The sequence below is a fragment of the Plectropomus leopardus genome, chromosome 9, assembly GCF_026936395.1.
Source record: "Plectropomus leopardus strain MGB_pleo_1.0 chromosome 9, ASM2693639v1, whole genome shotgun sequence".
NCBI lineage: Eukaryota > Metazoa > Chordata > Actinopteri > Perciformes > Serranidae > Plectropomus > Plectropomus leopardus.
Window position 1 is genome coordinate 12,845,673 of NC_142184.1, and position 25,115 is coordinate 12,870,787.

General features: G+C 40.0%; 1 protein-coding gene across 2 annotated transcripts; it reads right to left on the reverse strand.

The window, feature by feature from the left end:
• Positions 1–4,535: 4,535 nt before the first annotated feature.
• On the reverse strand, positions 4,536–24,703 carry LOC121946867 (transcription initiation factor TFIID subunit 4-like). Of its 2 annotated transcripts, none has more exons than XM_042491670.2 (16): positions 24,413–24,703; positions 23,491–24,249; positions 21,318–21,472; positions 19,444–19,563; positions 17,331–17,471; positions 17,042–17,164; positions 16,762–16,851; positions 14,867–15,094; positions 14,610–14,745; positions 14,188–14,296; positions 11,273–11,442; positions 11,053–11,183; positions 10,822–10,947; positions 10,521–10,577; positions 9,160–9,279; positions 4,536–9,042 (listed from the first exon to the last, which is right to left on the reverse strand). In XM_042491670.2, exons 1-16 carry the CDS (start codon positions 24,678–24,680, stop codon positions 8,875–8,877), a joined length of 2,901 nt encoding a protein of 966 aa, XP_042347604.2. In that variant the 5' UTR covers positions 24,681–24,703; the 3' UTR covers positions 4,536–8,874. The 2 variants fall into 2 exon arrangements, with proteins under 2 accessions (XP_042347604.2, XP_042347603.1); XM_042491669.2 differs by having other exon boundaries at positions 14,188–14,299; positions 24,413–24,702.
• Positions 24,704–25,115: the final 412 nt, after the last annotated feature.

Below are 25,115 nucleotides of genomic sequence, written 5' to 3' on the forward strand. Positions count from 1 at the left end.
AAACGTGTCATTATCTGATTAAATATGCACTAATATGTAGACATTTCAATAACAGAAATCTGAACATTGGTTAAAGCCACGTTCAAAATTCTTGCTTCATTTTGCTGACACATTAGGTTAAGGTTTTGACAGAGGGAATTTTAAATATATCGTTTCATCACTCCATAAATCAGAAAATACTGTCAACTAACATAAAAAGTAAGATAAAATGAAAAAAACTTTAGAAATACAATGCTGTAGAAATTCAGTTATGAATTATATATGAACAAGCCCCTTTGCAAAATAATTTCCACAATATCTAAAGGAACCAATTGTAAAATTTGGTGTATGTAATGGCAACTGAAAACGTCTGGCACAGAGTGTAAGAAAAACGTTATTTTGAGAAAATGGCCTTTAACAAAATAATTTTTTGTATAACAAGTTTTGTGAAATTGTATGTTTACAAATACAAATAAAGCATTATCTAGTAAATCTACTTTATTATTATCTAAGTAAATATACTTTTGATGCATAAATTTCCAGAACAGAAATCTTTAAATCAACACCGTTTTCTCTCCACCAGTCTGTCAGGAGACATTGCAGAAGAAAAGTGTGTTATCAACTATAGTGTATCCCTTAAATACACGTCTTTGTTACAATAATAAAAGTAATATAAAAGCATGTCCACATTGTTTCATAAGGAGCTTTATTCTGAGCCCCTGTATACTGCACTGTATCTTTGCATTGAAGTAACCCCACAGCCAAGCAACGAAAAAGACCTTCCCTTCACACTGCGCAGTAGATCACTTTAAAATATCCCATATCCATAAAATGTCACACCAGCAAGTGAATAATGACGGTGAAATTCTGTAACTATTGTACCATGAACAGCTTCATCCACTCAATCCCAGAACTCATAAATACATTTTTATTGCCTGGAATAGGCTAAGACATTTTTGTGAACATGATAAGACAAAGCAGCCAATGATATAGGCCCCGTTTTTCATCTTGGTGTAAAGTCAAGAGGCACAGAATGAATTAACAGTGATGAAAGTGCACTTACTGTATGAGGGATGATGAAATGTTTTTTTAGCTCATAATGTGACATATAAATGTAATATAGAGTCGACAAGATTTTGCTCTTATTTGCTGTTAACCTTACGGCACTTTATGTAAAATCAAAATAGAGGAAAATATGAAAGGAAGAAAAATAGCTAGTTTCACCCACAGTGAGTCCGTAACCAAGGTCAGTGTGAATTTCAGACTTTCCCTGAAGCTCTTAAAGTTACATCATCACAATGAGACCACAAGCACTGTACCTGCATCCAAAATACAGATTTTGTATCCGAATGATCCATTAAATTTCAATTAAATCATACTAATCGACCAATTTTGTACTCTGATGTCACAAATCTTGACCCTAATCAGGCAAAGATTGCCATTATCATCTTGCTACTACTGGGCGTAAAAGGAAGATAGTCTTAGTCACTGATTAAAATCTTATTTATTTTGGACAAAATATCCTTTGATCATGTTTCAAGGTTAGAAGGAAATGAATCTGTAGTTGCCTTATCCAGCAGTAATGAGCTTCTAATTATTTGATTTTTAAAACTTGCCCTCATCATTCTCCCCATTAAATGTATTTATATAAATTTCAAGAATATATATATATATATATATATATATATATATATATATATATATATATATATATATAAAGCTGATGCTTGCATTTTGGCAATTTGTACAGCTACTAAAGATGGCATTTCATCACTTTTTTTTGTGGGAGGACATTTAAATCTTTATATATAATTATAATACATATAATTCTTATGGATTTCATGTGATAAAGATTTCTTTTTTTACAGCATGCAATTAAGTACTGTTAGAGATGATAATTATAGAAATGGAAAATATAATTACCCATAGGAGGGGCCAAAGGGGTCGGGTGCGATGTGAGCTGGCCTTTGGCGGTCTGATCCTCGACACATAGCATGGGCTCCGGAACCAGTCTTCTCGAGAGGGGTTAGGACTCTCTTCCACTCTAGAGTTGCCATTGGTGAGAGGTGCCGGGCAGGGGTGGCAATACTTATTGATTGCCCCCCTGCTCAATGCCTGTACGTTGGAGTTTACCCCGGTAGCCGAGAGGGTAGCCTTCCTCCGCCTTCGGGTAGGGGGACGGATCCTGACTGTTGTTTGTGCCTATGGTCCAAACAGGAGCTCAGAGTATCCACCCTTTTTTGAATCCTTAGAGGAGGTGCTGGAGAGTGCTCCCTCTGGGGATGCCCTTGTTCTGCTGGGGGACTTCAACGCTCACGTTGGCAGCGATAGTGAGACCTGGAGGTGTGTGATCGGGAGGAATGCCCCCCCCCCGGTCTGAACCCCAGTGGTGTTTTGTTATCGGACTTCGGTGCTCGCCACAGATTTTCCATAACGAAAACAATGTTCAGGCATAGGGGTGTCCATATGTGCACTTGGCATTAGGACACCCTAGACCGCAGTTAGATGATTGACTTTGTAGTCTTGTTGTCGGACTTGTGGTGATTTCCCTCTGATGGTACCGTGCCTCTGTTGTTGAGGCGGCCGATTGGTGCTGTGGCTGTAAGGTGGTCGGTGCCTGTCTTGGCGGCAACACCCAAACCCGTTGGTAGACACCGGCGGTGAGGGATGCCGTCAAGCTGAAAAAGGAGTCCTATCGGGCCTTCTTGGCCTGTGGGATTCCGGAGGCAGCAGACAGGTACCGGCAGGCCAAGCGGAGTGCAGCTACAGCAGTAACGGAGGTGAAAACCCGGACGTGGGAGGAGTTCAATGAGGCCATGGAGAATAACTTCTGGACGTCTTCGAAGAGGTTCTGGGCCACCATCGGGCGTCTCAGCGTGTCAACACTGTGTAGGTGGGGACGGTGAGCTGCTGACCTCGACGGATGTTGTCGATTGGTGGAAAACATACTCGAAGACCTCCTCAATCCCACCGACACACCTTCCAGGTGAGGAAGCAGGGCCTGGGGACTCGGGAGTGGGCTCTCCCATCTCTAGGGCTGAGGTTGCCGAGGTGGTCAAAAAGCTCCTCGGTGGCAGGGCCCCGGGGCTGGATGAGATCCGTCCAGAGTACCTTAAGGCCTTAGATGTTGTGGGGCTGTCATGGCTGACACAGCTCTGCAACATTGCGTGGACATTGGGGGCAGCGCCTCTGGACTGGCAGACCAGGGTAGTGGTCCCTCTTTTTAAGAAGGGGGACCAAAGGGTGTGTTCCAACTATAGGGGATCACACTTCAGCCTCCCTGGTAAGGTCTATTCAGGGGTACTGGAGCGGAGGGTTTGACGGATAGTTGAACCTTGGATCCAGGAGGAGCAATGCGGTTTTCGTCCTGGTCATGGAGCTGTGGACTAGCTCTGGACCCTTGGCAGAATCCTTGACGGTGCATGGGACCAGGACACGCTGGAGAGACTATGTCTCCCAGCTGGCCTAGAAACGCCTCCGGATCCCTCGGGAAGAGCTGGACGAAGTGGCCGGGGAGAGGGAAGTCTGGGCTTCGCTGCTTAGGTTGCTGCCCCCGCAACCCGACCCTCGATGAGCAGTAAAACATGGATGGATGGATGGAAAATATCATTTTAATCAGAGTGCTTGAGAAAGTGAAGAATGGAACATTTGGAATTATCAGCTATTATCAATATTCATGTGATGTTTCTTTCTAAGATCTAAATATAAATTATCCATGCACATATTCATAATCTTTCAGTATTTGCAAATACTTTTGTGCTCTAATTCCTCCAGTTCTAACAGAACAATTCAGGGGGGAATATTCAAGGAAGAAAAAAAAACATTCAACCACAACAATTTGGATTTTAAGCCTATTTAACACACAGTTACAAATATCTGTGTTTCAACTAGGCAGGGACAAACAGAATCATCCTCTCAGATGTATTTTGTCAAATTTAATTGTTTGAAAAAGTTATAATTATACAGCACAAACTACAAAATATTATTCTCCTATCTGGAAAACTGCCAAAAAGGGACAGGTTATGCATACGTACATGTTATTTGTGTGTGTGTATATATATATACATATATATATATTTACATTACATTACATTACATTTTATGTATGTATGTATATATATATATACACACACATACATAAAATGTATGTATGACCTATCCCTTTTGGCAGTTTTCCAGATTTTAAAATATATATTTTAAAATATAGAATATTTTTACACAGTATTTTGGCATCTTTATGAAGATATTACAAACAAAAGCCAAAACAATTTTTCCCAAATATTCTGTGAATTCCAAACCCTTTCCAAGTCTGGAAAAGTTTTTCTAATTTCATTACCTTTTCAGAAATTTCATGACTGTGGGAACCATGAACTTCTCTTTCTAACTTATTTCTACTGCTTTTTGAACAGTTTGTGTTCACTGTTACTGCTGACAGCTCACAGTAAATGCAGGGCAACAATCACTTCATTGCACTCAGTATTTTAAGTTTCAATGTGAATTACTCTGTAAACAGCTGACAGACCAGAATTCCCACAATAATATAGACAATCAAAATATTTGTTGTTGTTTTTTTGTTTTAATAGAGATCATACTCTTTCAATCCATTATAAAATAGCAATTAAAAACTTTTTTTTAAATTCAGTTATTTACATATAAACAAGTGGCTGTGCAAAATTTACAATATATTGGCAAGAAAGTATCATATATGTCTTATTTGTCACATCTACTGTGTATGAAAAGTAAGACAGATCTGCCCGATTTGAAGTCGTCAACTGATTAATCTACAAATAGCAAACTTAAATATATACAGTAATAAAATTTGCCGATAAACATTCTTTCATAAAATGACAAAGGTATAAAGATCAAAATTAGTATGTGCACTAAAAATATAAAAAGTTACAAAGTGGGTATGTTCATCTGATCGACTAGTTTTAGAAAAGTGATCTGTCAAAGTGCAGTCCTCAGTCTGCATTACATGCCCATGTTTACCAACATGACCTCCATCCTTCATAAATATAAAAATGTGGACATATGACTTACAGGAAAATGTATGATTCGCTTAAATGACTGTCATTAAAAACATTAGCGGGATTCCTTTCAAACTAAATGTTTTGAAATACACATTATAGCCCATGAACTACTGAGCCTGGATACTTTACATAACTAACAACCACTTCATTTCCAAATTATAGCATACTACTTTTGATCCATTAGGCGTGCATGTCCATTATCTTTTTTATAGTACAAAAAGCAAAGATTAAAATGTGCTTGAGATACATCACAGTGAACATCCCGTCCCAAGATATTTTAGTCGAAGGTAAAGTCTGTAGCTCTTTGGCACAAGGAAGGAAAATTACTTGAAAGCTTGTTGGTAACATTAGGAAACACAGAGCCAAAACCACATTATTATTTTCATTATGTAAATGTTTCACTATTTTTGGATCTTTAAAAACAGGGATATTGAGCTTCCAACCCGTACATCTAATTGGACCTATTATGCTCATTTTCAGGTTCATGCTTGTTTGAGTTTCTAGTGAAACATCCTGACATGCTTTAATGTTAAAAATACACCTTATTTTCCTCATACTGTCTGAAGCACCTGTATTCACCTGAGGTGCTCTGTTTTAGCGCCTGTCTCTTTGATGCTGCCTTCTATTTGCCTCAGAAGTCTGAGCTGGGAATGACACCTGAGTTGACCGTGATCCTGTACCACAATTCAGACAACCACAACATAATTGGCAAAACCAGTGCTGGCATGGTTAGCCAACATTAGCAATGCAAGAGGATAACAACACATCACGCTGCATTTTGCACATACAATCACCGTAGCAACATGTCCAGAGATATAAGTCGGACAGTACTGCCTGTACGACTGTTTTAATGAGACACAAATGAGACTGGAGTGCTAAGGACAGTATATTACTATAGAGTTCACGACAGTTGATGCACGGAGCAGTCATTGTGGATTTTGAGGTTAGGGTTGGTGAAGTTCTTCCGACTTTTCGAGTCAGAAATCCAACTTTAGTTCAGTCTGCTCTAATTGGTAAACATTAACTGGTCATCCCTATCTGCACTTTCAGCATCTCTGCACCATTCTCTTTATACATCAATGCTCTGCAACTTCACTGCACCCAGGGAATGACTGTAAAGCCTCCTGCAGACTCTGAGATTTCTGCAGTCTCAGAAGTTCAGTGCAAGCTACACTCAGGGACATGGATCTTAACAAACTTGTGTACGACATCAAGTTTGATGTATGCAGACTGTGCAATGACATCTCCTACTGAATCACAAGCTATGATCTATGTCCATCGACATCAATACAAAAGAACAATCAGCATGCGTCATCCATCTATGCTGCTGCGGTGGTAAGAGAAAAAGGAAAACAAACAAATCGAGCCCTCGGTATAGTGGCATTTGTGTGTCCCAAAATATTTTGAAGAAGAGGAGGAGGAGAATGTGTATGCCGTCATGGCTGGGGAAAAGAAGCCAACTTGGTATGCCAATTTTGCAAGGACTGAATGAATGAATTAATGCTTTTATTTTAGTGTCATGCCACCTAGTGGCCCATCCCTCATGGGATTATATGACACCTTTGCGACAAGATGCACAATAGTGCATGTTTCATTTCATGAAGATAGCTTCCAGCATTGCTGGCAAAAAAAAATAAATAAATAAAAATTACAGCTGAACAGATACGACATTTTACAAAGAAAAGAAGAGAGGAAAAAAACAAGAGCTCTAATTACTAACATTTATCTCTGTTGCGCTGATCAGTGCGTCAAATCAAGCTGCATTCCTATTGGTTGGTTAGTAGATGTGGGGCTGTCACATAGTGAGATTCTCATCCCAAATTTCTGATACTGTCAGAATTTTATCTCATGCTGTCTTTGATCATAAGACTGTGACAGCCATCCTTGAACCTCTGTTACTGTGTGATGTAGGACCAATGTTTTAGAGCCACTAACAAAGATATCGCCACATTTCTTTCACGTTGGTCATCTTTTGTCTGGGACAGTACAAAATCGCACAGTGTATACCGGGCTTAACAGAGTATTGTGGCATTTTCTACCCTGTAAAATCGCAAAAGCTTTTAAACCAAAAACTTTTGAATATGATCAGAAATCACAGGGTTTCACGTTCAAGTATTTGTGGTGACCGGCTATTACAACAATATCTATTGCCACAAATAGATTTTTTTGGACCGTTCATTAGAAGTGCTGTTGTAATGTATATACCGCTCAGTTATGCATTGTACCATACTCTCAGAGCTTAGAGCATACTCTGGGCACAGACAGAGCTGAAGAACGCAAGGCCACGATGAAAATGAAGGTTAATCGCACATTGCCCTGGGTATAAAAGTTTGCTTTCACTCGCCTCTGCAGCAGCTCCTCCTTTCAAACAAATAAGCAACATCAGCAACCAAGACTACATGTTTCCCTGACGTTAGCATGTAGCTACATGTAGCAGTGTAGGCTACGTAATGTAAACACTTGCAGTAGTGTGCCTGAAGCAGATTATCATATAAAGAAATTCATCAACACCTGACGTCAGCTTGTCTCGAAAGCAGAAAAAACAATGGAAACAGAGTATTCAAACGGTCAGAGACCTGAGATTTTTGCTCACATACGTAACTTTTACATATGTTTACCTTATTATTTCAAACTTTGGCCACATTTAATATGAAAACCTGCGACACTGTGACATTATCTATACGATGAAAAAAAGGAAAAGCATAATAGGTCCTCTTAAACACACAAGAAAACCTATAGACTTTTGAAATATGTGCAACAAACTGCTACCTTGAAGAGGATGTTCACTGTGATAGAAAGTTCAGTTGAGTTTAAAGAAATTATTGAAAACTACTGATTGCTTTTGAGGTAAGAAAAAATCTTACCTCGAGTATTGTTTGCTTAAGAAATGATCGATAGTTATGTTAAGTATGTTGTCTTTGTAGTAAATGTGCTACGATCTGAATAAAAGGTGGAATTTTGCTTTCAACCACTGTACAAAAGTCTCAAGGTAAAAATGCTTTTGGTGGTGAGAGTTCAAAATATCATCACCTGTGATAACGTCATGCACGACACATGACATATAAACAATCATTTTTGTTTTTCCAACCAAGCAAAGACAAAGAAAGCGCACAACAAAACAACAAAGCAATCATCCCACAAATCCGGAGAGAACTGATGAAGTTACTGAAGCTCATCAACATATTCTAATCCATATGGCTTAATCTGTTAAGAAGGCAACTCAGCAGATGACAAGGCTAGTTCAAGATTAGTCTCTTTAAAACAATCCACAGGCATTAAAACTGAGCTAAAATATAGTATAAATGTTTGATAAATTAAAATCTCTGTTGGGAAATTAAATAAACAGAGTGTTTATGTTAGCATGGTCGAGAAAATTACTGCAGTTTTGTAAAAGCAGGCTTTTACACCCGCATGCTGCACATTCATCTAAAATGGAACCACTTCACAGAGATTTGCTGCTACAACACAGATGTCAGTGCAAATGACACTGACAAGGTCTTCGGATTTGAAGTGCTAGGTTCAGTTTAAGACGTTTTTTTCCTTGTGTGCAGCATGAGGCAGTGCATGAGTGAAGTGTGGTTGGGTGCAACTGGTCTCTGAAGAGCAAACCGAGCGGAGAGGAGCACTGAAATCAGGGCCGAGTTCAAATATTTTGCTCCTCTGAAAATACAAAAGACTTGTGCTTGAGGAGGCTTTTAAAAGAAGGCGTCTCTCCAGTGTTCCAGATAATTCTCTTCCCACAGACAGACGTCTCATCATTCAGCAGTGGGTGATCAAAGGAAGTACCGGCAGAGAGGGTCTGAGCTGACAGTCAACTCTGTTTCCTTAATGCCACTGAGCGAGACTAGTCATTTTAATGCGGGTGCTATTTGAGGAAGCCTTTATAGAGCAGGTGTGAGTGACTGGTCCCTCTTTCATTCTCCAGGCAGAAGAGCAGGTCCCTAAGGTTGACTCGGGTGATGCGCTGTCGCATAAACTGTCTGGAGCCTGCTCCACTGGGGCCTCCGGGCTGAGAGGGGCCCGACCCTGAGCCCTGGGGCGTAAAACGGAGCAAACACACGAATGACACTATTGACCTTTTCTTTGTAGAGTTGAAATAATTGAAAAATAAGCACAACCCATTTATGCCATGTGGCTCCATATTTCTCACCTCTGCGCTGGCGCCCCGAACAGGAGAGTCCATTTTCCGTTTTTTTCTTGGGCCGATTGCTGCCAGCGCCGTTAGGTTGGCCTCTCTCTGTCTGATCTGAGCCAGCTCCTGCTGCTGCATCTGGATTACAAACAATGACCAAATGAGTGTCAAAGACAAACTCATCAGAAAGGCTTCTCAAAGACAAATCATACAGTTACTTATCATTAGGCCTGTCATGATTAGTACTTTTGGTGGACAATATATTGTCCTAAAAAATAACTAGAACACGGGGCTTCCCACACATTATTTTTATTTGTGGCAGTCCACCATGATCAAAACATCTGCCAACACAATGGATTTTGTATTTTTGGAGCTGGACCATTCATTACAAGCGCTATCGGACAATTTTGTTATGCACTGCCCCACATTCTCGGAGCGCAGCGCGTACTCTGGGCACATTAACATAATCATTAATTGCACTGTGTCTAAAAGATTGCATTCACTGTCTCTTCAGCAGCTCCTCCTCTCATCCACTGATCTGACTACATCTACTCTAAGCTGATCGACAGATCAGTAATCCGCCATGTGACTCCACAAAGGAGAAAAAGAAAACCTGAAGAGGTCTGCCAGCACTGCATTCATGGACCCGCATAAACATTAAAATTTGGAAAGCGGACACAATGTTAAAAAAAGGAGACACACACTATATTTTTTTCACTATATTTTCTAAGTGCATCTCTGCAGCCCTCCAACAGATAAAAACTACAGAACTCTATGAAAAAACAAGTATAATCTGATTAAAATGAATACCTCATCATACCAGAGGCAATGTGACACAGCAGAGCAACCTTGTGGTTGTTTTACATTTTATATGAAAATAAATCAATCAAATCGATGCATCCTGGAGTTAACACATTCCAGGTTATTAATTAAGTATTAGTTAATACAACATATGCTTCCAAATCCTGCATAACCAACTGCATTATCACTTGGCAAAACTCAATACACACGCAGTGAAGCTGGCAGCAACCACACTCTACCAAGACAGTCTATGTGGCAGATAAAAAAACAACAACCCTGCTCCGTCCTGCCTACGTAATGCACCACGTCTGTGCCCCACTAATTTCAGCTGTTAGGCGCTGTGAAAAAACACTTAGCAGGTGCATCCAAGTCCTATAACGATCGTGAAAACCCTGTTGTTTATTCTGGCATCTTCTAGGCTTGTCATGTTGGTGACATTTTTATGTAAGCAAATATGCATGTAAACACAAGAGCAATAACACATAATATATATGGACATGACCTCCATCATTTTGCTGACCTCTACAAGTCAATGAGGTAATTAGCGTGGCAGGCCACCTTATCGGGCATCTACTTACCTCTTTGGCCTTCTGTTTCAGTCGGAGCTGCTCAGGGTCCTCTTGCCGTGACCGAGACTGCATTGAGGTAGAGGACATTTTAATATTTCAACATGGATATGTTCAATTTATTCAATCAATTGTTTTATTCATTCACTCGCTCATTGTTAGCAGATCTGTCCTCCAGTGAGTTAGCAGGAGAGGAAAAGTATACTAATGACACTGACCTGAGATCACTCACTCCAATTGTCTATGCAATTATGAGTGTGTGTAAGATTTGTCCTGTCAATGACACTGTGTGACCTTGTTTATTTATTGTTACCTTGGCAGCCTTTAAGAGAATCTCTCTCTCCTGCTCCTCCTTTCTCTGCTTCTCCATCTGATCCAGCTGCTCAAAGAATTTAAGCTGGGTTCGCACATCGCTGGCCTGCTCACATCGCTCATCCTCCTGAAGTATGTATGAAGAAAGACGTCTCAAGGAAGGTTAAAAATTGTACAACAGTAAAAGGCAAAGGGTTTTACCAGCTCTCAAATTACTTTAATTAATACTCACCTTAAAGGTTATGTTTTTCTGCTGTGCCACTTGTGACACTTTCTCCAGCAAGTTTTGTAGACGCTGCTGTGTAGCGTGGGATATGTAGTTGATCACATCTGTGCCAAGCTCGCTGACACCAAACTTCTTACCTGTCAGAACAGGAGGAGTGTTGATTAAGATTTAGAGCGAGCGTGTCAACTGAGGCAACGCGATGTACATTTTCTGTCATGTGTCTCACCGATCTCCAGAGCTCTGCGGGTGAGTAAGGAGGTGGAGAGGAAGGTTTCGTCTTTACAGGAGCGAGTCACCGTGCCAACGAGCTCTGAGTTGGTTGCTAAGATACGAGCACTCTCCTCAGACAAGTTGACTCCCGCCATGGACGCCACATCATTGATATCATCATCATCCCTGGATGAAACAAAAAGTGATGATTCAGACATACGCACCGACACAATTTACACCTTTTTATGTGAAAAACTGAGATTTCTTTTTTGTCTGTGTATATTTACACAAAATGAGCAAGGGATGCACCGATTTATTTGCCCAATATTTGCCTTGTTTACTGCCATCAGCCAACAGCAAATAAGATAACATTCACCCGTGGCAGTGGCTGCTGTTTGTCTATTGTGTCACAGCAATTTTGCACAAGCTAAAAAGCAGAGGGGAACAAAAGAAATACAATAGAAAGACTGAAACAATAGAAAATGTGTTGGGGATGAACTGAGGTCTTCCTGGGACACCTTCGAATGAATGGATGCAGTAAACTCACTATTAACGCTTAACTGGGCGCACCCTATTGATTCCCTGATACTTAATTGATTGATGTCTTAATTTCAAAGGTAAAACACAACTAAACCAGGGTTAAAAATACATCAATAACAAAAGAGAAAGAAAAAAAACATAATGAATTCCATCCACAAATTGCATCAATTTACATGTGCGAAAGGGAGTTGGAAGAAGTATAAACTTATATAATCCTACCCATGCTACATTGTGACCAACAAATCTGTATCAAAATCGTCAGGAAAGGAGCTAGTTAATGTTAGCTGTTAGCAACTGACAGCCGAAACTAACAGCTGATGAAAGTTGCAGTTACATTATGGTGCATTGCAGCTCTATTCAGTAAAAGTAAGCATATGGCGAAGGTAAATCATAACATTCTCATGATGTGCTCAGCGTTATGTAAAATGTAAAATGTAAAATGCAGCTTTTGCTGAGAAACCAGAATTAACACAGCTGTCTGAAGGAGAAATGTGTTGATGTTTTCACAGCAATTTAAAATAGAGGTAAGAGAGGGAAATGTGATATATTATTTAAAGTAAAAAGGCTTTTGAAGCAGTTTAAAAAAATGTTTTTCATGTGAAAGAAGGTTGCTTTTTAGATTTGCATGATTGAATTTATGCTCATTTAAAGACGGGGTTATGAATGGCTGAATTATTTTAAAACAGTTGTTTCACAATGACATTTTTTTGTTTCCCTGGTACTAAAACTTTCCCTGGTAACAAAACAAAAAAAGACATTGAAATCAGTATCGGCCAAATTGTTAATTTAAGGTATCATTATTGGCCCAGAACTTCACAATCAGTGCATTCCTGAAACAAACTCAAGAGTTTCATTTAGCTGCGGCAGTCTCCTATCCTTGAAAAAAAACCAGCTAGAAAAATGAGAATACTAAAACAATTCATCCTCCAACCTAAATACTGAGTCTGACAAAACAACAGCACTTATCAAACCATTAGTGCAGTTCATATATCAAAGCATAACACAGATATATACTATCTCCAGGGCCAACTGTGTGTTGCATCTCAATATTTCTATCATTGGAGCCCACTAGTGGTCAGTTTCAAAATGACACTGTGGCAGACACTGTTGTGACCTCCCAAAATTCTTTCCCAGGGATATTTAGATATTAATAAAGATTGCACCATAGCACCATTTCAGACTGTCTCATTTTCTGCAAACACAAACATATGCCATTACAGGAACTATCTTTTAGACAGATAGTGTGGTTACTCTGCCAGTTTTGGGAGTTAAAATCCCCGTGCTGCTGAAGTGCCCTACTTATTTCCCCAAAAATATATCCAAACACACAATACAGGTGTTCTCATTGAAAAAAAAATCTTGGTTCTCTTTCATTGCGAGACAACCTGAGACAACTGCATCAACAGTCATACATGCTTGTATATCATCAAATAACTATTATCCTTATTTTAATTATCAATCATTTTATGTTCACAGATTTAAACCAGTTTATAATTTACACCATACAATCTAATGCTCTCCGATAGGATAGGCCTGTATAATAAATCCTATTTATACCTGCATTTATTATCACTAAATGCCGTCTGTCAGCCAAACTGCCCCTATAGGTCACATTTAAGATCTACTCTTTTTATAAATACAGATTAATGTTCAGGTTTTGTCAACAATGACAGAAAAGGTGTAATTACCATGATATATTACCAATAACAACCAGTTATGCTTATGAAGTCATTAATTAAGATAATTACTGCATAAATTAGCAAATGTGTCTGTATTAATCAATTTATCATTAAATAACACTGTGACCAAATCACCAAAAACAGTCTGTGTTTTCTATGCAGGATAACATAATATCCTGTATACAGTGTGTTGTGCCAGTGAGAGTAATAATTCCCTTTTTCTGCTAAAATTAGCAGGTGGTGCATCATTGCATCGCACTGGAAAAGAGGCGTGCATATGTGTGTCTACCCAGGTATCATCTCAACCACTCTGATATCAGTGAAAATAAATAAAGGCAATTTTATCATAGATTAATGTAACTGATATTTTCTTAATTGATCAATTAATAGTTTGGTCTTCAAGAATTTAGAAAATTACTTTGTCCAACCTATGGCTTTAAACCCAAGATATTTAGTTTACCATCACATAAGGAAATAAATTCAAAGAACTTTCAAATATATGTTTTTTCATGTGTTTAAAAGTACATTTGCATATCTTTAACAGTAACTGCAAATATAGTTCTCACATCAAATGTAACAAAAATACAGAAAATTGTATATTCTCCAAGGCCAGTCAGAATACAAAACATTCAATTCATTTGTGACCTCTAAAACTATTTAGAGGCCAGTTTTTAAGAAATGCTAAAGATATGTATCTGAATGTGTCACAGACCTGAAGGTCCCCCCGGCCGCTTCCTTCAGCTTGTTCTTCTGAGCAGAAGTGAGAGAGGCCTGACTGACAACTTGTACTCCTTTGACCCCTGGAGCCAACGTTGGCCTCACTGCTGGAGTTAATAAACGCACACAGAGACAGAGGCAAATGACTGACTGAGCAGGATAGAAATGCAGTTACAGTTAAAAATGTCAGTTTAACAACTGAAACATGCAATATGATGTGAAGCTAATTTAAGTTTGTTTTTGTTTTTTTTTAAGTATAACATTTGGCATCTTAGTATCTTGCAGTTACAGATAGTATCCACAAGGTAGCAGCACTTTCACACTGTGCAAAGTAAATGGATGGGAGATTAAATACAGACAAAATAACTAAAAATAAAGACAAGATAAAAAACATGCACGTGGCTGCTGATCACTCACCTGTCTGTAGCTGTCTGACCACCTGTGGTTGACCCACAATGATGCGGCTATGAGATTGTCCTCTGAGTGTTACCATGGGAGACTGAGCCAGCGTCACCTGTGGCCTCACCATCGTCCCCTGTTGCTGTGGCACTATCTGCGCACATTCATGGACAAAGAATGAGACATAAAAGCACAGACAGAATAGAAGTAAAAACAAGGTCTCCAATTTTGTGTGCATGCCAGAGACTGAATTCAGACACATTATGATAAATTACCAGTCCAGGTTTACTGTGCGGGGTCTGAGTGAGGCTGATAACTGTGGTTTTGGACGCGGCAGTGCTGGTGGGTGTCGTGGTAGCCGTGGAGAGAGGAGGTCTCAGCACCACAGCTGTGAGGGCTGTGGAGGCTGCTGCAGCAGTCTGAGTGCTGGGCTGAGGCAGCAGGCTCTGCTGGATGAAGGCCTCTGAGTCTGGGGTCATCTGACGCAGTGCTGGGAGACTTCTCTGCAGGTAGACAGAGGACAGCAAAATTTGTGCGGTTTGATTAACTGACTAATTTCCACTTTGGATAAATAGGGTCCTAAGAGACTTATGTGATGGTGAGAGAAAGAATTCCTCAGCATTTGACCAACTGTGTGCACATACACTCATTTTGGTGTACACTACAGAATTCATGTTTGTACATTTATTTTGCAATTTGTAAAGAGGAGTAGCAGGAAGCCGTGTCATTATGCTGTACACAATGCTCAGACAAACTATGCAGTGCAGTTAGAGAAAAGACTCCTTTTTGTCTCCCCTTGAGAACTTTGCATGCCTACTACCACTTCAGAAGGATTTCAGAGCATGCTGCGGTTATACAATTTTAACACACAAACCTTGTGTTTGATGCAGGATAATAAACCCATTGTTCATCCCATTCGTACCACACTGCTGTGACAGGTTAATTTCAAGGTCGTAACTGTTTGAACAAAACCTGTTTCTGAAACCTCAGTTCAATAAACAGCACAACCAAACCACACAATTGTACCAGTTTGTGTGTAAATGTGTTTACAGAACAGAGTCGTTGATTAGAAGTCGTTGACTTCATTAAAAGTTATTGCAACAGTGTTTGCACAAGAGGAGAATTAGCATCATGTTACAGGATTTAATTATTTGGTCATTTTATGAAAAGTAAAGGCAACAACCTGCAACTGTAACAATGTTCAAGTACTTTATCTTTGACACTAAAGGGAGTAGATTATGTGTACGTATGTCCTGCAACAGGATTATTGCAAATCTATATTGATTTATAGTAACCTTGTGGTAAGCTGTACTGAAAAGACATGTATTAATGCTGAGCAGTGTAAACCCTGGTTAGGAGCAGAGTGGTGAAACCACATAACTAAGTTGGTCTAAAAGCATTTCAAGTTTGCATGAGGCACTGAAGCACAACAAACTGAATTCTCCACATCATTTAGCAGGTACATATCAAACAAGGTTTGAGTTTACACAGCGTCCAACATGCAGCATTAAAGGAATACTTTGCCTCCTGTATGACATTTGCATATTAATTACTCACCCTGAGTTATGTTGAATTTGTGAGGAAAACGTTTTTCTAGCATGCCTCCAGTGAAGGAAGAATCCAAAAATGGAGAAAATTCTTGATGAATAGCTGTAAAGGGGGCCATGTTTAACAACAGCAAAACCATATCACTACATCAATTCACAAACTCACACACAACTTTTGTAGTATAATTCAAGCCTCATGATCCAGCAGCTCCTGTGTTCCGAGAGGTAAAATTACTGTTTTTCTCAATGGAGTCTGGCTTTGAAGAGAGCAACATTTTTTCACTTTTCGTTCACTTTACTAACACAAAGGCGGTGTCTGTTTGAGTACCGATCATACGACTGCATAAATGAGACTTGGACTACAAGAGTTTTGTGAGAGTTTGTAAGCAGATGTTTGATATAGTTTTGCATTTGTAAACATATTACTCTTTTACTTCAATTCATCACTAATTTTCTCAGCTTTTGGATTCTTCGTTCTCCGGAGGCATGCGAGAAAAAAAAGTTTTCTTCAGGAATTTAGTGTAACATGGGGTGAGTAACTGACATACAAATGGTCGTTTGGGAGGTGAAGTATTCCTTTAAATGTTACATCTGCACAGCTGCCAGTGTGACACTGATCTCACCTTCAAGAAAGGCACAAGGTACGGCTGCGGTGAGGAGTTGAGCTCCCGGTATAACCGACTGGTGAAATCTTCAGGCTCTATCTTCGCTTCCTGTTGTAGAGTAAACACAGAGGATAGATCAGAACAGAAACACATACATTAAGAAAACAGATCAAAAGAATGACAGGAAAGGTATGAAGATGAAGACCAAGAGATCAGGTTTTCACACAGACCTGTTGTGTGTGAGAGAGATGGAGACGATGGCAAAAGAGAGAAAAAGAGGAAGAGGAAAGAAATGTACCAGCAAGTTCTTGACCAGCTCCTTGACGTTGGCCGTTGTCTCAGATGACTGTTTTCCACTGGATGCCAGCTTTATTAATGTGGACAAAAAGTTTCTACACTTTTTTACATTCTCCAGTGTCTCCTGCAAGCACATACACAAAAATGTTTTTTTTCAATATTCATATCCAAAATACAGCAGAAATGTGAAGAAGGACACAAAAATACCCTAAAAATTAATACGTATCTGTACATTTAGCTTTGAAGGATTACAAAAACAAAAGCATTCAAGGTTAGTACTTCTCTCTTACAGCTGTGATAGCTGTTGGAGTGACAGGGGTCCCAGTTACCCTCTGTGTAACTGCTGTGGCTGCAGATCCAGGCTGCACGGTGGTCGGCGTTCCCAGCGGCTGTCCCGGGCTGGTGGCAGTTCCTCCCAGCATGATGGTGTTCTATATAAGTCAGTGGATATGCAGTCATGAGATAAGACTCAGGAAAATGACAAGGTCAGAACAACAGTTCGGACATGTCTGGTCCCGGGGCACAGTATGTTCAACTTTACTAAGACATCTTTTTTCCCCAAGCTTTGTTTTTCCTGGAAAGAATTTTGCTAGATATTGTATGTTTGCTAACCCAGCACACTCACTGATACTCATATACTACACATACAACATGAACTCTAGTGAGGTTTAACAATTCTCTTTTTCCAAACCTAAATTCAAATACATTTTTTTAAAACATGATGTACAAAATAGACAATGAAAACTTTTCAATGAGCTTCAGTAAAATGTATTAATCTTAAAAGATACACTGTGCAAGATTTTCCGAAAAAACAATTTAAAGACAAAAGATGAGGCGTATTTATCTGCAGAGACTCTGCCCTGTCTGAATTTTCTTCTTATTTTTTTGTGGTTAGGACATTTAGGGGCTGCAACATTTGTGCAGTGGTGTGTAGACCACAATAAATAACAGCACGCAGGAGAAGTTGGAGTTTTACATAAAGGTAGAAATCAGGTAGCAAACATCCAAAAGAAGAAAAAAAAACATGGACACAATGCAGCATAAAACACAAATATAGCCAGGTGAAATGCCAAGTGAACATAGCGCGTTCCAAAACGAGAGTGAATCTGGGGCTGACTTCCTCTTTCACTGGCAAGCACTGAAGGAGAAGATGAAGAGCGGTGCTGAATTCGTCTGTTTTCTATTGGACAGGTAGGTGCTTGGGATTAGCTTTGTTAACTTGCAAAAGTATCAGCCTATAAAAAGGCACTACAGCAGTAAAGTAGCTTGCAGCTTACATACAAGCTCTGAAGGGAGGAAAAAAGTTTGAATGTTGTGTTTACAAACAGTAACCGCAAATTCCTGCATAGTATACCTTTAACAGAATTCCAGAATAGTTTTTGAAGTAAGTGAGTAAAGAAAGTTATAAACCGGCCGCACAGAGAAGATGCAGAAATTAGAATAAATGTAAATACAACTGACGCTTTCATTGCACATACTGTTTCTGGTCCTGTTTTTTATCAAGCATTTCAGAGCAGGAAATCAATATTACTTTGTCCGTAGAGTGAAAAAAAGAGTTAAAGCCTTTTATCAACTTTAACATTCTGGGAAATTATTTCTATCTTCTCCAGGATGAGAGCTGCAGAGCTGTTCCCAGAAGGTAGACAATGATAGAACAAACACAGTCCATGAGAAGTGGAATATAAAAATTAAAAATAACCTTCTTCAAACACATTGACTGGATTCAAACTTCTGACTGATTTAGTTTGTGTCCTGGATAATCACATTTCTTTCTGTGCATATTGTTGGCAATCCAAAGCAAAGGCCTTTTTAGCAGAGCCAGACCACAATGACTGAAGCAAAATTTGTGGGCTTATTTTGTGAGGTTAGTGGGCACAGGGAACATTAAAAACGAAAAGAAAAGCTACTCTAGCAAAGAATTGACTTAAGGAAATGAGGAATCGCTTCTGGTTGGATTTTAATGAGGTCATGAAGACCGCACTTAATATCTGGAGTAATGTGGGCAGGGGAGAGTAGAGGTGCAATTACAACGTTGATGTCATCGGTCTCTCTGAGTCACAGGCGGTGCAGTTAGCTGTGCACTGGTTATAGCAATTGCAGTTCAAAATTCTGAGCAGCAGGTAGAACTTTATCTACCTGCATTCAAAGCAGGTGGTAAGGAAGTTTTACTCTGTGAATCATCTTCAATGTCGGTGGCTAAATTTAAACCAAATGGATTGCTCTCAAACAGAGCAAATGCTTTGCTTTAAATTGATTGTCCCATTCTAACAGACGGTTCAGTGGCAGCACAAACTAGATTTGGTTTATTGGAAGTGTGTAACTTTTAATGCCATTTGATGATTTGATAACTTTATACCGTACACAGAGAATTAAATACCCAGATGGGATGTGTGGTGGAGTTACCTGCAGCACAGGAGGCCTCTGCAGAGTGGTGGTGGCCGTCACAGTGGTCTGGACTGTAGAACCTTGTTTAATGATAGTGGTGGGGGTAACGGGGCGAGCCAGCAGTGACGCGCCTGGAGCCTGTAGAGCAGCAGGGGATATGAAAGGAGGTGTTGAGCATCTGATACTATGTAGAGGTGACAATAATGGAACAAATAATGATGTACTATTAAATTTCCTTTCTCCAATTAACATGCCTAATAAATTTCTTTTAGCCACATCATTTTACTATATATATATACATATACATATATGTACACATATATATATATATGTCGTTATAATCCCTTTGGAAGGAAAAAGAAAGAGGAAAAATCTTTATACTCACTAACAATTTTCCACTTTCTTTCATTTTCTTTAATCATTTTAAAGTTGGATACAAAGCTAAATTAAATCAGTCCACTCTGAAAATTATTTTAATGGGTCATTTACCAAGCAGGAAGAGTGAACCGCTAATGCGACTGTAATTAAATGCATTATAAAATGTATCAAGATAGACTGTGCTTTTGCTGTAAAAAGAAAAACCCTGGGCTAGAGTTTTCTCTCTATAACTCGAAAAAAAATATTAGTTTACATTTCCCATATACCAAAATGGGCCTAACAGCTGAAATACATGGGGCACAGACATGGTTCACCACATAGTGGGGGCAGAGCACCATTTTTTACCTGCTACACAGACTCTGTCTTTGTCACGTGTGGTTGTGTGCCAGCTTCCCTGTGTGCATATCAGTATTGTAGTACTTGAGGTCAGTCTTAGTCTCAAGACTAGCATCCAAACTAGCTTTTCAAGGTCTCATCTCTGACTCAATTACATCTGTACTCAGATGTAATTGAGTCAGTCTTGTCTCTGTCTCCAACTAAACTGTCTATTTTTTTCAAGAATGGTCAAGACCACATCTATGGAGATATCACTAAATTGCATGTGTAAAAAAGGAGTGTTGAATAAAAAAGCTTATGTTTAATTTCACTGGTTAATGCTTGTATTTTTTGCTCATAGAAAGAAAGATTCCCACACATTAAATTCACCTCTGCACTGCTTTTTGATAATTTCATCCAAACGCTTCTGATAGTACACTTATACAGACACACATATATACAGTATGTCAACAACAGAGATGAATGAATCTTCATTTGTAGTCTGTGGGTGTTTTTATGGTAATGTGGACCTTTTAGATCAATTTCAAGGACTGCCTGGTTTGCATGTTCTACATTTTATCCTAAGTGTGTCATGCAGTGTGGGACTTGCCATGTCTGTGCCCCGTGTATTTTGGCCATCTTGACACTGGAACCTTTGCAGAGTAACTTTTAAAAATGTGTACACCGTCACTCTGACGGGATGATCAAACGATGCTCAGTATAGTATTATGGATGCACCGAGCCCAGTTTTTCTCACCAAACGACAATCTTCTGATACCTATATTGAGCAGTCTCAGAGGATAATAGTTGATCCAATGCAAGTTCTCTTTGCAGTTTCAAATCTGTATATCCCACCATGTGAAAATGATTGGGATCATCTTTCTGTGTGCAATGTAATTAAAGACTGTAACTACACCTCACTTCATAATTATAAGTAAAGATGTTCACACCAAGCATCCTTGTAAAGCTTGTGTTAATTACACGGTTCAAAAAGGGTATGCAGAACTGCGCTGTTACAGTATAAATATAACAACACTGACAAAGACAGAGTATTTAAAGTGCATCAGTCCCATCTGGCTGACACCTGATCTGTTAAATATCCAAATATATACTGATCCAATATATCAGATCACTGTCTAACATCAATGAGTCATATTTTCTGTGTGTGACTGTGCCTATGTGCACAGCAGTCAGAGTACCTGTAGAGAGGTGATCTGGACAGGTGGAGTGCTGGTGGGGGCTGCAGGTCGTGGAGTCATGGCGCTTTGAGACTGCGACTGAGCCTGCATCTGAGCCAAGGTCTGCTGGTGAATCACCAGCAGCTGCCCACTCTCACTGCGAACCAAGACCATGCCTGCAGCAGGCAAATGATGTCAAATGTCAAGGCTTTTCTGTCCCAGTCTGATCCTGGTCTCATCAATTACTATATGTTATCATTTAGTTTCTGACATGAGGGGGTATGAATTATTTATCCGTAAGCTATTGACGCATGGATATTACCTGAGCTGGGAGGTCTATGTTCAAAGATTTATAAGCAGTAAGCAACCAGTCAGACCAAAATGAGCCACAAACATGGTGCCATATATTTTAAAAAATCAAAAATGTAATACATGAGGTGTTGCAAGCAAGTAAAATATTTTTCCTATATTGTAGGCCAGTGTGTTACTACACACTTGAGTCTCTTGATATAGCTTCCCCATTGAACAGGTAACTGGCTGGGTGATAAGTCACTGGGCTTCATCACATAGTAATACACTGGCTGCTAGCACTTTAATACAAGTTACAGAGAATCAGTGCAGGAGAATTACGCAAAGTAAAAACTCCTTGTGCTGAGCTATAGGTAGATACATGTTATAGAATGGTGTGAATGAAGTTTTGTTGTTTAAAGGGACAGTTCACCCCCAAAATAAAAAAAAATACATAATTCTCCTTGTACCTGTAGTGCTATTTATCAGTCTAGATTGTTTTGGTATGAGTTGCCAACTGTTGGAAATATCCTCTGTGGAGACGTCTGCCTTCTCTTGAATATAATGGAACTATATGGCACTGGACATGTGTCATATAGTTACAGATGATATATACTGTATATAATATATATATTTTTTTTAAACTCAAGCCCAGTTACTCAAGATAACCCACAGACCTTGTAAGGAGCAGTTTCATGTAGGAAATATTTTCTTTCTACCAAACTACACCAGCCAACCGAGTCACTGTGCAAAAGGACACGTGCACCTACTCATGGACGAAGGCCTCATGTATGTTACAGCACAAGATGTAAACATTAATGGCGTCCGCCTCGACTGACAAGCTATAACATTAGCTAGGTCAGTGGTGCTGGGTAAGCTAGCAGTAGATGCACACTTCCTTCGACACAGTGATACAGTTGGTTGGTGCACTTCAGTATAAAGAAAAGAGCTACTGCATGGAGTTGCACACAATCAGGTCTATGGATTATCTTGAGTAACCAGGTCTCAGTTTCTGGAAAGAGACATTGCTGAAGAGTTTTTCCAAATGTGTTTTTTTGGGTGCTTTAAGCATCACAAGTTGAGAGCTGTCTAGCTCCATTATAATCAAGAAAAGGCAGACATCTCTACAGTTAATATCTCCAACACTCTGCAACTCACACCTAAACAATCTAGACTGATAAATAACACTGCAAATAAGAGGAAAAATATGCATTTTTATTTGGAGGTAAACTGTCCCTTTAAGTATCCTGTTTTATGGTAGCTTATTTAGGTCTGACCACTCACTCTCCCACTGGAATAACTCAAACACAGGAACTCCCATCCAGAGCACCCATATTTCCATGCATTTAGACTGACATTTTAAAACAATGCATACTTTCTTTTGCAAAAGAAAATCTGAAACTATCTCATTAATAGCTGCTGAGGGTAAAATCAGAATCTCATGCTGCAAAACTTTGAAGTAATATCTGATGTCAGAGACTAATAATCTTTGCAGACTGTTTATAATACACACACACACACACACAGTAAATAGCTGTTGATTTGAGAACAGCTTGCTATGGTTTCTGACAAGATAAAGTATATTATAAGATTGCAACAGAATTTTAGTTTGATATACTATTGCAGGAATAACTTGGCCGACTGCCCTCAAGCCTTTTAATCTGGTCTGCAGTTAGGACCTTGTCCACCTCTAATCTGTTGTATGTGACAATCCATTGTGTCCTCTCTGCGTACAACAGTATGTCTCAGATAAAGCAGCAAAGACATGTCTACAAGTACTAACAAAGGTGCGGTTGTGTTTGATAGAAGCCAGTTTCTTACAAGCAGCTTGACACATTGTTTCACATCTAACTTATCAGATACAACTACCGGATGCTTTAAATTTGTTAAATTTACAAAAAGTTACCTGGAGGGAGTTGGATGTTTTGGATATTTGGGGCGTTTGGTTGAGGCTGAGTGAGTCGAGGGGCCAACACCTGTGGAGCAATAGCTCGTATTCCTGCAGGAGGAGTGGCAGCGATTGTTGACGGCACTGAAGTCCTCAAGTTTTGCAAAACAGTGGGGCTCCTGATGGTCGCCGTTGTTGTCCCGGTCACAACAGTTGAAGCCACGACACCAGTCTGCAAGACAGTTTTGGTGGAGTCCAACTTGTTGACAAGCGAGCCAGCCGTGCTGGTGACACTGACGGCTGGTGATGTTAAAACTGTTGTGGGGTTGCTCTGCGAGGTGTTGGTGGGAGTTTGCATAGGTGGCCTCACAAGCGTGACTGTGGGTACACTTTTCACAGAGGGCTGAGACGAGATTACAGCACTCGCTGTCGTTGAAGAAGTTCGTATAATAGTACTCGGTGCTGCAGATAAAACTGTTGCGCTTCCTTTGCTCACAGAGACAGGTCCGTTGTTGACAAGCGTGACAGCGGGCTGTGAGTTGCTGCCGCCTCCGGTGATATGACAGTTCATCACCACGGTACTTCCATTCAAAGTTTGAACAACAGTAGTCCCGGGTTTTTTAACACCAGATGCCGCATCTGATACTACCGTAACGACTCCGCTAGCTGTCCCCGACTTGGGCTGACTCTGAGCGGCTGTCATGCTCGATGTGGTCCCGGCTGCTCCATCCATGCCTGAACCGTGGGACCCCGTACTGTTAATGACACCTCCTGTCCCTACAGCAGCGGAAACACATGAAAACAAGGGGGGTGTCGAACAACTCTCCGTTTCGCATTAGTTTCGCAAAACACACAAGTGAAGCCAAGTAAGCTCAAATCAGTTGAACAACGTGACCAAAATTAGCTAATGTTAGCTAACCGGAGTGGGCAGCTATCTTACCTGCTTTAGCAAGCTCTTGTTGTGAAAGTCCCATTTTGCTGCTCTGAACATTGGAGTTACTACCTACAGCTGAGTTGCCGGTGTGATTTGCTGCAGACGGGACTCCGGTGGATATGTTGACTTGCCCTGCTCCTGTTAGTTCAGACTCCAGAGATCCGACTATATCACTAACTACTTTTTCGTCCACCTCTGTGTTGAAGAAAACATCATCCAGCAAATCGGAGCCCGCCGCCATCTTTGCCCAGCTACGCTCGCTCGTGAGACGCATGCGCCGATTGGATGCACCCTGAGTGACGCGGCCTCGCCGGGCGCTGTGATTGGCTGTGCGGAGAAAATAAAGGTTGGAACAAATGGTCGCAAACTGCAGTGTGGAGAGTCTGCTCCGTCTGACAGCTCCTCGGGAAAACAACAATACCACTTGCAGAGCTACCCTTGCAGGATCTCTATCCCACCGAGGAGACTCTCTGAGAGAGTTTCTCTGTTGTACAACATGTTTTTGCAGATTTATGCACAGTGTAGAAGCATTTTGTATCCATTCGAGTTTACCGTAGACGACCCAAAATGGCTGCGTTGTTGCTATTTTTTTCCAGGAGACCCGCAGCAGCTGGCTCGGCGCTCACAGACAGAGAGCGTGTGAGGCTATGTGGTTGTCAAACTCTTAAGAGTGCAGATCGACGATTTTTAACTAGTTGTGTTGCAGCAG

What these genes read in the sequence shown, in the direction of transcription:
- LOC121946867 (XM_042491669.2), bottom strand. Translation starts at nt 24,680, where the DNA reads ATGCGTCTCACGAGCGAGCGTAGCTGGGCAAAGATGGCGGCGGGCTCC. An exon ending in AAACATCCAACTCCCTCCAG is followed by an intron (nt 21,473 to 23,490) that starts GTAACTTTTTGT and finishes TGCCTGCTGCAG; the next exon opens with GCATGGTCTTGGTTCGCAGT. An exon ending in TTCGGGGCGCCAGCGCAGAG is followed by an intron (nt 9,043 to 9,159) that starts GTGAGAAATATG and finishes TTTACGCCCCAG; the next exon opens with GGCTCAGGGTCGGGCCCCTC.